Consider the following 15,076-nt stretch of genomic DNA (forward strand, 5'->3'; position numbering starts at 1 on the left):
GTTCACCAGTCTTCCTGCGTCCCACTCCTACAATTCCTTCGGGTCGGGTCTCCAAATGGCGGCCTCCTCAGGGACTCTGCAAAAGGTCCTTCCCTCTCCCTCGCCACGGCAACCTATGAAAGCGACAGGGAGAGGGAGGCCGGTGGAATGCTGGGATGTCACACAAACAGTGCAGCACACCAGGCCTAGCTGGAGAATGGGCTTCCCAGGCGAAGCCAACTGGACAACTCAACAAAACTAAAAACTTGGACTTGGACTTCTCTCAGATGTTTGTTTTTTGTTCCCCGATGATCTGTACGTTACCTAATTCCAAGATGAGCAAAATGGACCTTTTCAAGTGAGATGATCTGTTTGTAACAGCCATCCCCTCCCTCTCTCCTCTCCTCTCCTCTCTAGTACAATGCTTGTCTGTGAGTGGAGCTTGAGACTGTATATGCATCTATACCTGTGACTGGATCAGACTCAGTCTGCTCTTTTCCTCAGTCACAGCTGGTCATAGGAACAGTATTTTCAGTAAAAGAGGTTTAGAAAAAAACTCTGCCTTAAGTATTAAATTTACAGTGTGTGTGTGTGTGTGTGTGTGTGTGTGTCTCATGAACCTTTGATCTCAACATTATCTATCGCAGAAAAATATGGCATGATTTTGCTTTAGACCCATGGAGGTTCTCTCTCTCTCTCTCTCTCTCTCTCTCTCTCAGGACAGGAACATTTCTTTAATGCCAAAAACTGAACTTCATCTAAATTTATTGGGGAGCAGAATCAGTAGCATAAGTTCAATCACACAATTCAATTCAAAACAATATGAGGTTTTTTTAGCATGCCTCCATGTTATTTACTGAACGCACATTTGGCAGTAACCATCACAGGTGATAGAAACATTCAAATATTATATAAAACAGTGGTATGTCATGAATGAGACATGATGTTGGAATACACACCACTGTTCAATATTACTGAACTATTGTTAAAGGTTCTCTAAGCACGGTTGGGTGACGTCACTTCTGTTGACGTCTCAAACAAAACAGAGCTAGCTCGTCCCTCCCTCCCGTGCAACTGAAACTGTCATGAGCGCGCATCTCATCGGTGATCGGCTGGAACAGTTTGTTATGTTTCATGGACCAGGCTGTTTTTGTTGCAGTTTTTGGAGCCTGCGCTGTCTACAGAGACCACATTTTTTACTGTGTATTCAGGGGACAGGCAGCTAAAATATTTTAATTAAATTAATTTAATTAAAATATTATTGAAGTATTATTAATTAGTCCTATTTGGAAAATGTGAAATTCCTCTCCATTCCTCTTTAAGTGTTTTTAATTAATTTGTTGGCTATTTACAGGTCCTGTAAATATATAAAGTATTACTTTATAATATATATATAAAGTCTAAACAAAGATATACCTTCAGTATCATTCTATTTGTGAATTCAGAGGGATTTCTTAACAAAAAAAAACTACTTGCACCTTCTAACTGCATAGTGACAGAAACTATTTTTATGGAAAAGGCAGTAAGGCAGTTTCCATCAAAGGCCATGTGAACACAGAGATGTCTATTTCATGTCATGAAGGAGGGATGCTGTAGAAGGAGGTCAGTAAAGACAACTGAGAATGGGGGACATTTTTTATATACAATCTTAAAGGTGCATTGTGGCAGACTGTAAAAATGAAACCATATTTTGAAATAAGTATTCCTGTAGTTACTATATGCGTTGTTGGTCCAATGGCTTGTTCAGTGTGGAGGCAGGAGGTGGTCCTACATCATTAGAGAGAATCTCAAAAGGCACAGAAGCAACTGGACTAAACTGAAACGGCATGCAATTATGCCATACGTAACAAGCTCACAGGGTGCAGGCCTTCACAAGTACACCACTAGTGCCTGAGTCAAAGGCACTAAATCAAATTACATTTTAAACACATTTCAACCCTTCACATTAAGCCCAATCACATAATTTTTACTTTGACCAAACCAACTGCTCTGACCTGTTGAAAAAATAGGCTTAAGTGTTGGGGCAAAGCCAGGTTCTAAAGGTACGCAATTCATAAGATGTTTACAATTTCTGCCATGATTATTATTTTTTCTTTTTCATATTTCATATTTCTCGCTTTATCCAAAGGAGTGAACAATAAATATGATTGTTAGTTAATTAGGCTACATTTGGCTACATACTAGATTTTGCATAGTTGTGGGGCAGCATCAGTATTCTTTGTCAGAAATGACCCATCAGTGAAGTAATATAGAATTTGAGAGAGAAAGGCTAAGGTTACTCAAGTGTGTTGCAGGAAATTATATTTCGCCACAGTTTGAGCTTTTCTGGCTGTTGAAGTCTAGCTGTCATTGTTGTTTGATCATGAGAAACTGCACAGGCCAGCAATAGTTTGGTGTCATGATTTTACTGTGTAATGTTGCTGGTATTTTATATAAGTGTGTATGATTGGCGTTTGTCTTGTTTTGGAGGGCCTATAAAATCTGTTATTTTCTGTCTTGACCAGATAGGCTTTGATGGACTGAGGATTTCATGCAATTACTTTTGCTAAATAGGCCTTAAAACCTCCAATCAGTAAACCTCTTCTCTTTTGGATTTTTTGACTGGTCTACTGCTTGTTAGCAGTTGGGTGTGTCTTGCAAGCCTGCATTCTGAGCTGATTAGAATATTTTAAACCGCGTTGAACATTGCACTGAAAAGATGCATGAAGTAGCCTATGCCTATGGGGGGCAGTGACAGTTTCTACATGGAGGCGGTAGGAGCTAAGGGCTGATTGACCAAAATGGATGTCAAGTGGAGTTTGACTGAAATGTCTCTCTGCCCGCGGACTGGGTGTGATATATGTCAGTGAAACACAACACTCATATCATAGGCTCAGATTATATTTTACATATTCACTTTACACCCGCCTCAAAATACACTAAACCGGCAATCCATTTGTTGTGTACGTGCCTTTCGTCGATTTTATGAACACCCATCTCTTTCATTGGCTAAACAGAATTTCAATCTGAAGTATGACTCTTCTCTATTGGTTGGAACTACCATCGCTCATTGACCCATGTGCACGCGGATTGGACCAAGTGCGCAGGCGGTATCTCGTATGGGCTTGCTCTTGAAGGCTGCACGGAGAGCGAATGTCGTCATGAGCGGTGGGTAGGAATTATAACATTGGTGTTTATATTACATTGTACTTCGTAAAACAATTCATCTTCGTTAACCAGAGGGACATTTGATGTGTTATGCATTAAATACATATGTTTGAATGCGTGTAGTTGTACTTTTGCTTGCAAGCTGTGCACTTCCGGAATTGGGCTGCCTTTTCAGTATCAAAGAGTTTGACTTGCTACGCGTTAGCTAGCTAGCCAGTAAAGCAGAGTCTTGTTTGTAATTTTAGCTTGATATGCAATGCAACTGGGCCATTTTAATACATGTGGTGCAAAATACTGAACTGATGGCGAAGTGTGGGCAACAAGCAAAATACTTGGATTTAAGTGCTAGCCCGACTGGATAATGTTAGGGTAATTTAGAAGAGATATGCGTATCTAGAGCTATATGGATAGCTAGCCACTCATACGGGAACCATGCTAGCCCAATATCGTCGTCTCCCAGTCAGCACAGCTAGTTAAACGTAGGTGCTTGCTAGCAGTAGCTATATTTTTGATGGCGGCGCTATTTTCAGGCCGCGCTCAAACAGTTTTTTTTCACTCGTGTACAGTGTTAGCGAGTCAAGACTTAAAGAAACAGTCTGTTTCAGAAACTGTTGTGGCTAACGACAACATGGTCTTAGTCCGTGGAATAAAATTGAATGCAAAACTTAAACCTTAGCTTCTGAAACATTGCGGACATTAACTGGACCAGCAGTAGCAGCTGGGGATAAAGCTAAGTCGAAACATTAAGCACAATTAGCATATTTTGCAAAGTTTGCTGGAGATGCTAATGAAAGTGCTTGCAGACCAGCTAGCAAATTTGTTTGCTTTGCTACGTCCACTATTTATCTCTACTTGCACGAGTTCCCAGTACTAGCTTGGCCCCAATTTTAAAAACCAAACGCCCGTCTGTGGACCTGTTCCATCGATGTCCAATGGTCGCTTGCATTGCCAGTTACAGGTATTATAACAGTTCCCTCACTGGTTCATTGGCTGTTTGGGGGGGAAAAAAGAAAATTTTAAGAAGTGTCATTTTAAAAGATTTACGCTTTCAGTTGTTCAACTCTTAGTATGTGGTAACTGTCAAGTTGCTCTGCTAGGCGACACTTCTTGCAACGGCAAACCCTTTTAGTGTTGGACGTGATTGTAGCAGATTAGACCATGCGCATTGCTCATGTCTAAATTAAATTGCACGTGATTGTATTAATGTAGACCAGCTAATAAATTAGCAAACTGTCACTTACTACTCATGCATAAATAGAAAACGTAATAATTTCCAGTAGAGGTCATCAAGCGAACATTATGATTCTAAGTGTGATATGATAATAGTAATCTAAAAGCCACAATCCTGGTACAAAACTTACTAGAGATTATTGCATTTGGAAATTGCGTCTAAATATAAAAAAGTTTAGATTTATGCCGGCCATTTTGTTATCATCAATCAAGAATCTATTGACTTTTTGCAGATCAGAAGGACAGTATGGCCACTACTGTTGCTGTCAGTCCCAGCGAATACCTCCAGCCTTCTGCCACCTCCACACAAGTAAGTCTGTCCTTTTGACCTTTCACCCTTAACTCCCAGCACTATCATAGCTCCTGTGCTTGACCCAACCAGTTCCCTCCTTTTGTCTCAGTGTTGATTAACAGTGCTCATACAAAATCTGCTGTAATACAGCACAATGGATTGTCTGATCATTGTTGTGAATTGAAGGCTTTTATTAACCTTTGCAACAATTTAGAATGCTTTGGTACCGCTAATGGGATGAGTAGTTTGTGTGTCAGGGTCATTTATGTTGATTTATGTTGCACCATGCATGTACCAAACATGCACTATGGACCAGGAAGTAGGCTAGTGATTTTGGCTCAGTGTATTGGGTACAGTGGATGTTTTGCCTGCCTAGATCAGAATCAGAATCCGATTTATTTAGCCAAGTGAGTTGAGAACACACTAGGGATTTTGTGTTACTCTAGCACCAAATACTATACAATCTACTGAAAGACTATAAGCGACTGAGTCACAAGCAGACCACATAGTGGTAATGTTTGTCAAGTGCAGAAAAATCACCTCTTCATATGGGGTGATGTTACATTTATGCGAGATGGTGCGTTCATGCCTGGTATAAATAACAAAAATATGGACATGATTTTTGATGCATTCCTTTTCCTCTGTGTTGCCTCATGTCTCTTCAGGACTCCCAGCCCTCTCCTCTGGCCCTCCTGGCCGCTACCTGCAGTAAAATCGGCCCCCCTGCCGCCCAGGCCCCTGTCAGCACTCCTCCGGCCCAGCCCACCACCCGCCGCCTGCACCCCATCAAGCCAGCGCCCATTGCGCCAGCGCCCCCCAAGAACGCCCTGGGCTTCCTCTCGGCCAAGGGCAATGTGATCCAGCTGCCGGCGGGCCTGGGCGCCTCGGGCTCCAGCCCCATTCTGCTGACCATCCAGAGCCCCACGAGGCAGGCCGCCGCCCCGGCCAACATCCAGTACCAGATGATGCCCCAGATCCAGGGGGCGCAGACCATCCAGATGGTGCCGCAGGGCAGCCAGATCCAGCTGATCCCCGGCACCAACCAGGCCATCATCACCACGCCCGTGACGCTGCCCACCGCCGCGCCCGCCCCGCCCCAACCTATCGTCACCATGGCAACGGCCGCGCCCCAGAAGACTGTGGCGATCAAGCCGTCGACGCAGAAGCGGCGGCAGAACATGGTGCGGTTGCCCAGCGGCCTCACGCTTCCCCTCAACGAGACGGGCGCCACACAGGTGGTCACGGAGACGCAACAGGTGACTGCGCCACAGCCGCCGCCCGTTAAGACCTCCAGGAGGGGCCGTAAGAAGCAGACGCCGGTGGCTGCCGTCACCCCCACCCCCGTCGCCCCTCAGCCGGCCTCCCCCTCCCCTGTGCCCGAGCAGATGGAGACGCTCCTTATCGAAACCACAGCCGATAACATCATCCAGGTAAGACTTCTGTTGCCAGAGCAACATGGTGAGACTGCCAATACTGGAAAGGGTTAGTGCAGAGGACCAGGGCTCTACACTAAAAAAAATTTTCAGGAGCACTTGTGCGCCCAAGTTAAAAAAATTAGGAGCACAGACAAAAATTTGGGCGCACAGTCAGTTCTGTACTTAACTTACACATAATCTAACATTATACTGCAGCTAACAGTTAAACATGCCAGTGCACCAATTGCGAATATTAAGAATGACTGACAACATTTAGGCTACAGTAAACAGGATTTTAAAGATCAATGCCTACTTTATTTATAGTCTGTTCTATTTTCCTACATTTTGTTAATGTAAAATAATATAATACATTGCCATATTTGCATTTAGCCTGTTTATTAAGTATCCTTCCAAATGTAGGCTAATTTATTTATTTGTGAATCCATCTATAGCTAATCCAAATATGCCCATGGTGACATATCTGACAGCATACTGCCTAATACTACTACTAAAACAGGCAATTTTCTCTTCCACAAAACCCAACATAGGCTAATCAAGGATATATGTTTTATACTTTTAGTTTTTATTTGAAATATCTGCATTGATGGGGGCAGTAGGCAAACGTTAGGCCTACTTTCGTTTTGCACTTCAGCTTGTATTTGGTGTAAACAAACAAGCATGCGTGGAAGCCTGGAGTTGTCAGTAGCGTTCTACCTTTGAATAAAATGGGAGTATTACGGGAGGCTACTTTTGTGCCGGTTCGCTACAGCTATATTTTTCATATTGCAGCCAATACATCAACTGGGCTAAAAGGCATGTTAGGTTACTATTCCTTCTCTCACTGCATTCTCAGAATCTCATCCTGTTCCTCCTATATCCAATGAATTCGGTGGATAGAAGAACTAATTTCTTCAATCTTTGCATCTTGGCTGGCTAGTCTAACTTTCCGCTTTTCTGCGCGCTCTTGGATTTGATAGAAGCGACTACTAGCGAGTCACAACGCAAAAATGCTAACGTTGATGGGAGGTGTAGTTTTTATGCTGCATTCGCGACGTTATTCTATGGTTTGCACCAGTAATGTTTCTCGATGTTGCGGTGTATTTTATAGACAAACATTGACATGGTTAGAAGTCATTCGCACCAGTGCGCCTAAATATTTTTTTGCACTCGCACGGCATCATTTTTACTCGCATGTGCGAGTGAAATGGGCGCACTGTAGAGCCCTGAGGACATATCTTTTTTTTTCTGGCTGTTTCCATAGAGGAGCAAGTGGTGTTGATGATACATCAATCACTGCAACCTCACATTCAATTATGTATATGGGAAACAAAAAATCTTTTTACACTCTGCAAAAGGAGTTTATTATCCTTGGTAGCTCACCTGGAGAGATCTCTGTTGATTCTGGTGATCTTACCTCTCATGGTGTTTTGCACTAGACATGATGCTAATTCATGATGCGTATCCGGGATGTGCTCTTTTCCGTCCTCCAGGCGGGGAACAACCTGCTGATCGTCCAGAACCCCGGCTCCGCCCAGCAGGTGGTGCAGCAGGTGCAGCTGGTCCAGCCCAAGCAGCACGAGCAGCAGCAGCAGCAGCAGATGGTCCAGATCCCCTCACAGGCCCTCAAGGTGGTCCAGGCCGCCTCTGCCACACTGCCCCAGGTGCCCCAGAAACAGCCCACCCAAAATCTGCAGATGGCACCCACCGAGCCCACACAGGTATGTACGGAGGGCAATGGTATCAACAATCGATCGTAGCGTAGTGATTAAGGAGCTGGGCTAGTATGCAGTAGCCTGAAAAGTTGTGGGTTCAATTCCCGGCTTCCACTGATGTGCCCTTGAGATAGGCACTTAACCCCAAGTTGCTACGGGGTCAATGAAATCCCTTGTAATAAAGTTGACATAGGTTAGTCACTCACTTTGGATGAGAAGTGTCTGCTAAATGAATAAATCTAAATCTAATGTGCTCACTGGCCCCTACACAAAAGGTTTGTCCAAGCTGTGGAAATGTCTTAGTTTATTATAGCTCAAAATATCTCTGTCTTTGTGTAGATTTTTGTAACAACTCAGAACTCAGGAACAGGAAAGAGTGCAGTAAATTGTACCAAGGAAGACAAATGTGACAGGAAAGAGAGTTGTGGTAAATAATGGAAATCTGGTGGAAAGTTGTCCAAGTGGGTTCTGTCTTAAACCTGTGTTCTGTCACATGAAGGCAGAAGATTTTTTTTAGAGTCATAATTTTAGAACCATAGTTTTAGAAGATGTTGTGCACTAGCCAAATCTAGCCAGTAGCCTGCATTCCATGCTAATGGCGCTCTGCGTGTGTTCCGCTGCAGGTGCTGATTAAGACGGCCTCAGGTGAGTGGCAGGCGGTGCAGCTCCAGGAGACCACCGTCGCCCAGACCCAGATGGCCCCCGTCACCACCCACGCGCCCACCATCATGAACACCTCTGTTGCCACGGCCACCGCCCCCAAGCGCGCGCTGGCAGCAGGGGTGCGGAAGGAGCGTTCACTGCCAAAGATCGCCCCGGCGGGCGGGCTGATCGCGCTCAACGCCGCGCAGCTGTCTTCGGCCGTGCAGGCCGTGCAGACCATCAACATCAACGGGGTGCAGGTGCAGGGCGTGCCCGTCACCATCACCAACGCCGGAGGTCAGTCAGAGGATACTCTGGACTGAGTGAAGTCCAGACCTTGCTGCCTGCACACTGCCCCAACAAACCCCAACATCCTCTTTAGTTTGGCAGTTGTTGGTTGCAGTCTTTAGAATGTTCAAAAAACCCAATTTCCAGCTCTGCACTGCCCAGACAGTCATTGAAAAGACTGACTTTAGAACTTGTCAAACTCAAAGAACTCCATCCAACAAAGACCAACACACACAGACTGACCCAACTGTTGGGTGTTTGTTGGCGTTTGTTGGGGCAGTGTTCAAGCACCTTTTAGATGAGTGTGTCTGGATTCAACATAATGTAAAGAGTGTGTAGAGGTGGTAATACTACAGTGCTAATAGATAATGGCTAGCTAAATGAACAGCACTTAGTTCATGAAGACTTATCACAATAACACTGACAAATCTGGTGTGCTCGAAGTGAGCTCTCTGGTGTCCTTGTGCTGACCGGCTGTTGCTCCGCTGTCGTCCCTCAGGCCAGCAGCACCTTACGGTGCAGACGGTGCCCGGGGGCAGCCTGCAGCTGGGCGGGGTGGCGGGCCCGCAGGTGGAGCAGACGCTGGCGCTGGAGCTGCAGAGCCAGCCCGGCGAGAAGAAGAGACGCATGGCCTGCACCTGCCCCAACTGCAAGGACGCCGAGAAGAGGCAAGTACTCACGCAGCACCCCGCTGACGTAGGCAGGGCAGGCTGTTGGTAGCCCTTAAAGGGGAAGTTACACAATTCTAATTGAATGGGCGACTCTAGTTCTTCTCAGTTTCAGTGAATTGTTCCGTATGGTCCTCTAGCTTTTCTAAGTTGTGTGTGCTCTCAAAAACAACTGAAACTGAATTAATCTGATTCATGGACCCCACCTTTAGCATAAAAATGTGTGTATGCAGTAGTCTATATGGGGGTTATACAGTCTCCTATGGGACTTGTCACCATCGCGGTAATATGAATGCCTTAAAATATGCTTGCTATGTCAAGTGATAATTGTCTGTTGGATTATACATGTAGCCTAACAGAAGTGTGTGGTAATTGGTTAACAGTTCATCTCAGCTCTGATGCTGGTGGCCCACAAGCAGGGTTTGCTCACCTTTGTGTGGTTCACCCACCGCTATGCAAAAAACCGAAGGCATTTTCAACTTACTGAATGTGCCTCATCTGTTTGTAGATGTGTACGTCATAAGGATAGACTACTACTAGCTCTACTGTGTGTGTGTTTCTGTTTGTCTGTGTGTCTGTTTGTGTGTGTGTGTGTGTGTGTGTATGTTTTGTGTGTGTGTGTGTGTGTGTGTGTGTGTGTGTGTGTGTGTGTGTGTGTGTGTGTGTGTGTGTGTGTGTGTGTGTGTGTGTGTGTGTGTGTGTGTGTGTGTGTGTGTGTGTGTGTGTGTGTGTGTGTGTGTGTGTGTGTGTGTGTGTGTGTGTGTGCCTATAGTGGTGGTTGCTCAGCGTTCTGTGCTCACACGAGTGGTCTTTGTCTCAGACGTTAGGTCATCCGTTAGGGCACCACTAGCACTGTCTGTTTGTGGCTATGACCTCATGCAAGAACACCCCTGTTCTCTGTTCCAAGTTGAGTGTATATGTGGTTGGGTGTTATGTGTGTTTTAGCTTGCCGTGAATGCCGTTAGGCCCCAGTCAGGCATCTATGCAATTACGGTGAAATGGTGATCGTGTCACATAGATACATGGGCAGCAGTCTAGGGAGATTGAACAATGCACATTTGTGTGGGAGCAGTATTCTTTGTTGAGGAGCTAGGGAAGAGATTTACTCCTCAATACAGAAAGCCCTTTAAATGGGCATATTAAGTAGATTTGTGCATAGATCCGGGGCAAATAGGGAGTTAGCTTCCACAGAACAACAAGGGCTGAACTCAAGTCCAAATTAATTTGAAGGAGTTTAAAAGATTTTAAAGAATAAAAGTATTTCCTAAAACATTTTCTCATGAAACTCCTGGAAGAGTACAAAGTACTTATACTTGTGGATGTTCAGCTTTCAACCAAATTGACCTCATTGGTGATGACTGTGGTGGATCTGCCACTCAGTCAGTGCCACAGTTTTGTGCCCAGTGTCATCGTCATACAGGACTAAGCCAATTAACGCAAAATGCCAGCTCACCATCTTTTGTGCAAGCGCTCTAATGGAGACCAGGTCAGGGGTGGATAGTTAACAAGAGGATGGCAGGTAGTGGACTGCTGATGGGCTGTAGTTTCTCCTGTGCATTGTCATTACTGTGACAAACTGGGGCTTAATGTGAGTGGGTGGACGCTTTGGTCTAAAGCGGAAAATGACAGCTGGTGTTGGGCTCTATCTGACAATAGTGGCCCAAGGGTTGACATTAGAGTTCTTTGTATACTTGTATTCTTGTCCAGACACCAGGTCTGTAACAGGGTGAGGGTCATTCTGTGTCAAATCAGATCAAATCCAGGAAAATGGATGCCACACCTTCTGATTTTGCTAAAAGATTTACTTTGAGCAAAATGTCAGACAGTGCATTAAAAACCTTCTCACTTATGTCAGAAGCTACCTTAGTGTTTTGGCGGCATTGCGGGATATCTCCGGAAACATAGTGCATAGTGCTATTTTACAGGGCTGGTGTGGATTTTGCGTTTTGCTGGCACCTATACAGTTTTTGGGGGGCTAAAGAGGCATATAATCTGCATTAATCCCCAGGGTTTGTGCAACCTACTGACCAGTCACGTACAAATATACAAGATGAACATCCTACGCTGTTTGCACTGTTCTCACCTAACCAGTCGGTCTTGGATTGATCAGAACTAATGGGAACTTTTTCTCAGGTATTTTACTTGGGTTAACATCATGGCGTAATGTGTCATGATTAGAAGGGGGGGGGGGTTCATGGTATCGTAAAGGGTTTAAAAAAAAAATGACTTGTCACATCTGTACATGTTTACTGCTTGTTATTTTCATTGGTAGGACTTGTCTCTTGCTAGAGGTTTTGTCTTGGTGGTTGACCCTTTGAGTTGGTCTTCCTCCAGCCTGTGTGTCCTGTCTGTGCTGTACTGTCCACTCATGCCTGTTGGTGGTTGGTGTGTGCAGGCCGGGCGAGCTGGGCAAAAAGAAGCACATATGTCACATCCCGGGCTGCGAGAAGACGTTCCGCAAGACGTCTCTGCTGCGGGCGCACGTGCGCCTCCACACAGGCGAGAGGCCCTTCGTCTGCAACTGGGTCTTCTGTGGCAAACGCTTCACCCGCAGCGACGAGCTGCAGCGGCACGCACGCACACACACGGGTGAGTGGAGCACATGTGAACGCACGCAGAGAAGACACACACACACACACACACACACACACACACACAGGAGTCATCCCTACGCACGCACACACACACACACACACACACACACACACACACACACACACACACACACACACACAGAGAGGAGTCATCCCTACGCACGCACGCACGCACACACACACACACACACACACACAGGAGTCATGCCTACACACACACACAGGAGTCATCCCTACGCACGCACACACACACACACACACACACACACACACACACACACACACACACACACACACACACACACACACACACACACAGGAGTCATCCCTATGCACGCACGCACACACACACACACACACAGGAGTGATCCCTACGCACGCACGCACGCACACACACACACACACACACAGGAGTCATCCCTACGCACGCACGCACGCACACACGCATGCACGCACGCACGCACGCACGCACGCACGCACGCACGCACGCACGCACGCACACACAGGTGAGAGGAGCACATGTGAACGCACGTAGAGAAGACACACACAGAGGAGTCATCCCTACACACACACACACACACACACACACACACGGAGGAATCATCCCTACAAACACACACTCACACAAAAAGACACAGGCGTCAGTACTGCAGTGGTATGATGATTAATGTTGTGTGTGTGTGTGTGTTTGTGTTTGTGTGTGTTTGCCTCTGTCTTGACAGGAGACAAGCGTTTTGAGTGCTCACAGTGTCAGAAGCGCTTCATGAGGAGCGACCACCTGACGAAGCACTACAAAACGCACATCAACACCAAAAACTTATGAACTGGTGCCCTCCTCCCCTCCCCCTACCGCCAGTATAGACACGCGGCCGGCCGGCCACTCTCACGCCCGGCGCGGTGCTCTGGACGCCGCTGACCGCGGAGACTGACCTACAGACACCAGCAGCAGGGAACGAGGAGTCGCTCTGACGAGGGGCGACGCGTGGGCTGTCCGAGCGGACGGATGTCAAGTCCGCTGTGCCCAGCCTCCGCCCACCCCACTCCCCCCACACCCCCCCCTCCCCCGTTTCCCATCCTCCTCCATGAAGGTGGTGCCACGCGGATGACCCACGGCGGTCCCCTTCCCTGGCGTGAGTTCAACTCCCGACGCTGGCACAGAGAGAGATGATGATGCCAACGTACGCGCATTATGTGTTGGAACCTCGGTGTTGCCAAAGCCTCTGAGGTCTGTGTCCAGGCTATCGGGTCATTCAACTCCGCCCCCACCCCAAAAAAAAGTAACTCATGCCCTGTGCCACGCCTCAAGTCACCTGCAAAGTGTTGTGGGTGAAGAGTTGCGAAGGTGAGTTGCGAAAACCTCGTCAGGGCGTCACCAACAAATACTCCAGCCAAAATGTCCCCGCATCCTATCATTTTCTCAGTGTTTTATTTAACAGAAGAGGCATTGTTTGTTTGTTTGTATTTGTTTTGTCTGTGTCTTGTTTTCTTACATTCATATGTTGTAGTAATCCCCAGACATAACATGTTGCTTATATGTGTTCTCTGTTGTCGGTACAAACATGCATCAGTATACTCAAGTGTGAGTAACCCAGGCCCAGATGTTGGTCATATTATCGATTTTCAAATTCAATGCCTAGTTTAAATTCTGGAAAATGTTGGCATTTTGTATTGGCTTACATTGTTAACACATGTTGTCAAAAAAGACAACATAATTCCTCTTGATTTGTACTGACCTTTTGTTCAATTTTTATATGATGAGACAATCATGCAGGGGGAAGTTCATGCAGAGAGTGTTTTTTTCCCTCACAGTTAAAGGGCAAATAATGCTTACACCTCATCGCTGTCCTCCTAGTGGAATATATGTAGTGCCTGTTTACGTAAGGGCCTCTGCCCATAGACTCTGGCGTTTGGTATAGCAGGGGTCGGACACCCCAGTAGTAGAGGAGGCCATGAATCCTCATTTCAGTTAGTTACAAAGCACATTTTGTTTATGTGCTCATTCCCCTGACTAAGGTGTCTAGAAAACCCCTGAGAAACACACCTGAGACCAGTTTTCAGTTTTTATTCTTTCTTTTTTTGTTTCCTCTCTATGAAATCGGAATCTCCCAATGAACCCACAAACGTTTCTGACACATTGTCCCTCCCCCTTATTTATGCTAAGTGATTCTCACAACAAAATGGACCATTCTGATGCTTGAATGGAACATAATGTGGTTCAGTATTCTGTAGTCAGGTGAACATGGTTAACCGCTGAGGGGATGTGACTGGTATAGCAGTGTGCTGTGTGGCGGCTCCTGTCCTGTCCGTCACACTCTGCTGAAGCACATGCTCCTCTGGTGACCTGCCCAGGAACCTCAACAAGAGCTCGGTGGATAGGAAAGGCCCCCTGTGCATATGGATGTGTGTGCTGTAAGTCTGTATTTGTATATATTGTGTCGGATTACGATGTCTGGAAATTGGTTACAAATGAGCCTCGTATTTTGGCTGCGCAGGCCAAAGGAATCCTGAAGGAACATGGACTCTGTACAGTGTAAATGAGACGAACCCATGAAATGAAAAGGAATAACTTGTATAGCTTCATTCTTGCGCAGTGTGTGACCCCTTTTTTTATTAACTAAGAAAATGTTGCCTTAGACCGTTGCAACCAGTATTTAATGAAATGAGATTTTCAGTCTAATTCCAGGGAACTGCATTTGTAGAGTGGCGTTAATATTATTTTTTATTATATTTTTTTTTGTCTAACTTATGTTGTACGATGCCAGTTGATGTGCACTGATTACAGCCCCAGTTTGTGTGATTTTGTTCTTTTTTAATTTTTTTTTCTTCTAAATAATAGTTTGACTATTTCAGCTTCATAGAGGTCAGACTGGTCAGACACAAAATGGCTCTGATTTCTGGGGTCAAAAACATATCCTCCCCGAGCCTAAAACCCTTCTTTGTCTAATGTGATGGACTACAGTCTAACTCCCTATTTGCTCTCTCTGATTCTCATGTCTTCATGACTTTTACTGAGGTGCTTACATTTGAGAGCTTGCTATATATTTTTTGTATAATGTCACAATCCCCGTCCCACTCTCCCTTCCCCCAATAAAGCATTCAAACCACACAT

General features: G+C 45.7%; 2 protein-coding genes across 6 annotated transcripts in view; both read left to right on the top strand.

Moving 5' to 3' along the window:
• socs7 (suppressor of cytokine signaling 7) overlaps window positions 1–513 on the top strand; it is a 10,454-nt gene extending 9,941 nt beyond the window's left edge. For all 3 annotated transcript variants that reach the window (XM_076293396.1, XM_076293406.1, XM_076293413.1), the window contains one exon: window positions 1–513. This exon is cut by the window's left edge and continues 68 nt beyond it. The gene's annotated coding sequence lies outside the window, so the exon portion shown is untranslated.
• A 2,574-nt stretch (window positions 514–3,087) lies between these two features.
• Window positions 3,088–15,073, top strand: sp2 (sp2 transcription factor). 3 transcript variants are annotated; one of them, XM_076293426.1, is made up of 8 exons: window positions 3,088–3,126; window positions 4,590–4,666; window positions 5,314–6,078; window positions 7,554–7,781; window positions 8,399–8,714; window positions 9,205–9,373; window positions 11,769–11,962; window positions 12,690–15,073. In XM_076293426.1, the coding sequence occupies exons 1-8, from the start codon at window positions 3,120–3,122 to the stop codon at window positions 12,788–12,790; spliced, it is 1,857 nt and encodes a 618-aa protein (XP_076149541.1). In that variant the 5' UTR covers window positions 3,088–3,119; the 3' UTR covers window positions 12,791–15,073. The 3 variants fall into 3 exon arrangements, with proteins under 3 accessions (XP_076149541.1, XP_076149559.1, XP_076149551.1); XM_076293444.1 differs by having other exon boundaries at window positions 3,089–3,126; window positions 4,595–4,666; XM_076293436.1 differs by lacking the exon at window positions 3,088–3,126 and adding an exon at window positions 3,139–4,084.
• The last annotated feature ends 3 nt before the right edge of the window (window positions 15,074–15,076 follow it).

Source organism: Alosa pseudoharengus, unplaced genomic scaffold (assembly GCF_046254945.1).
Source record: "Alosa pseudoharengus isolate Yale_2024_CS ecotype anadromous, Long Island Sound unplaced genomic scaffold, YU_APseudo_1.1 YU_APseudo_1.1_scf_1, whole genome shotgun sequence".
NCBI lineage: Eukaryota > Metazoa > Chordata > Actinopteri > Clupeiformes > Clupeidae > Alosa > Alosa pseudoharengus.

Bases quoted from the DNA above. Each gene is read 5' to 3' on its own strand.
- sp2 (XM_076293426.1), top strand. The intron at 4,667-5,313 runs GTAAGTCTGTCC...ATGTCTCTTCAG, and splicing joins CTTCTGCCACCTCCACACAA to GACTCCCAGCCCTCTCCTCT. The intron at 7,782-8,398 runs GTATGTACGGAG...GTTCCGCTGCAG, and splicing joins CACCCACCGAGCCCACACAG to GTGCTGATTAAGACGGCCTC.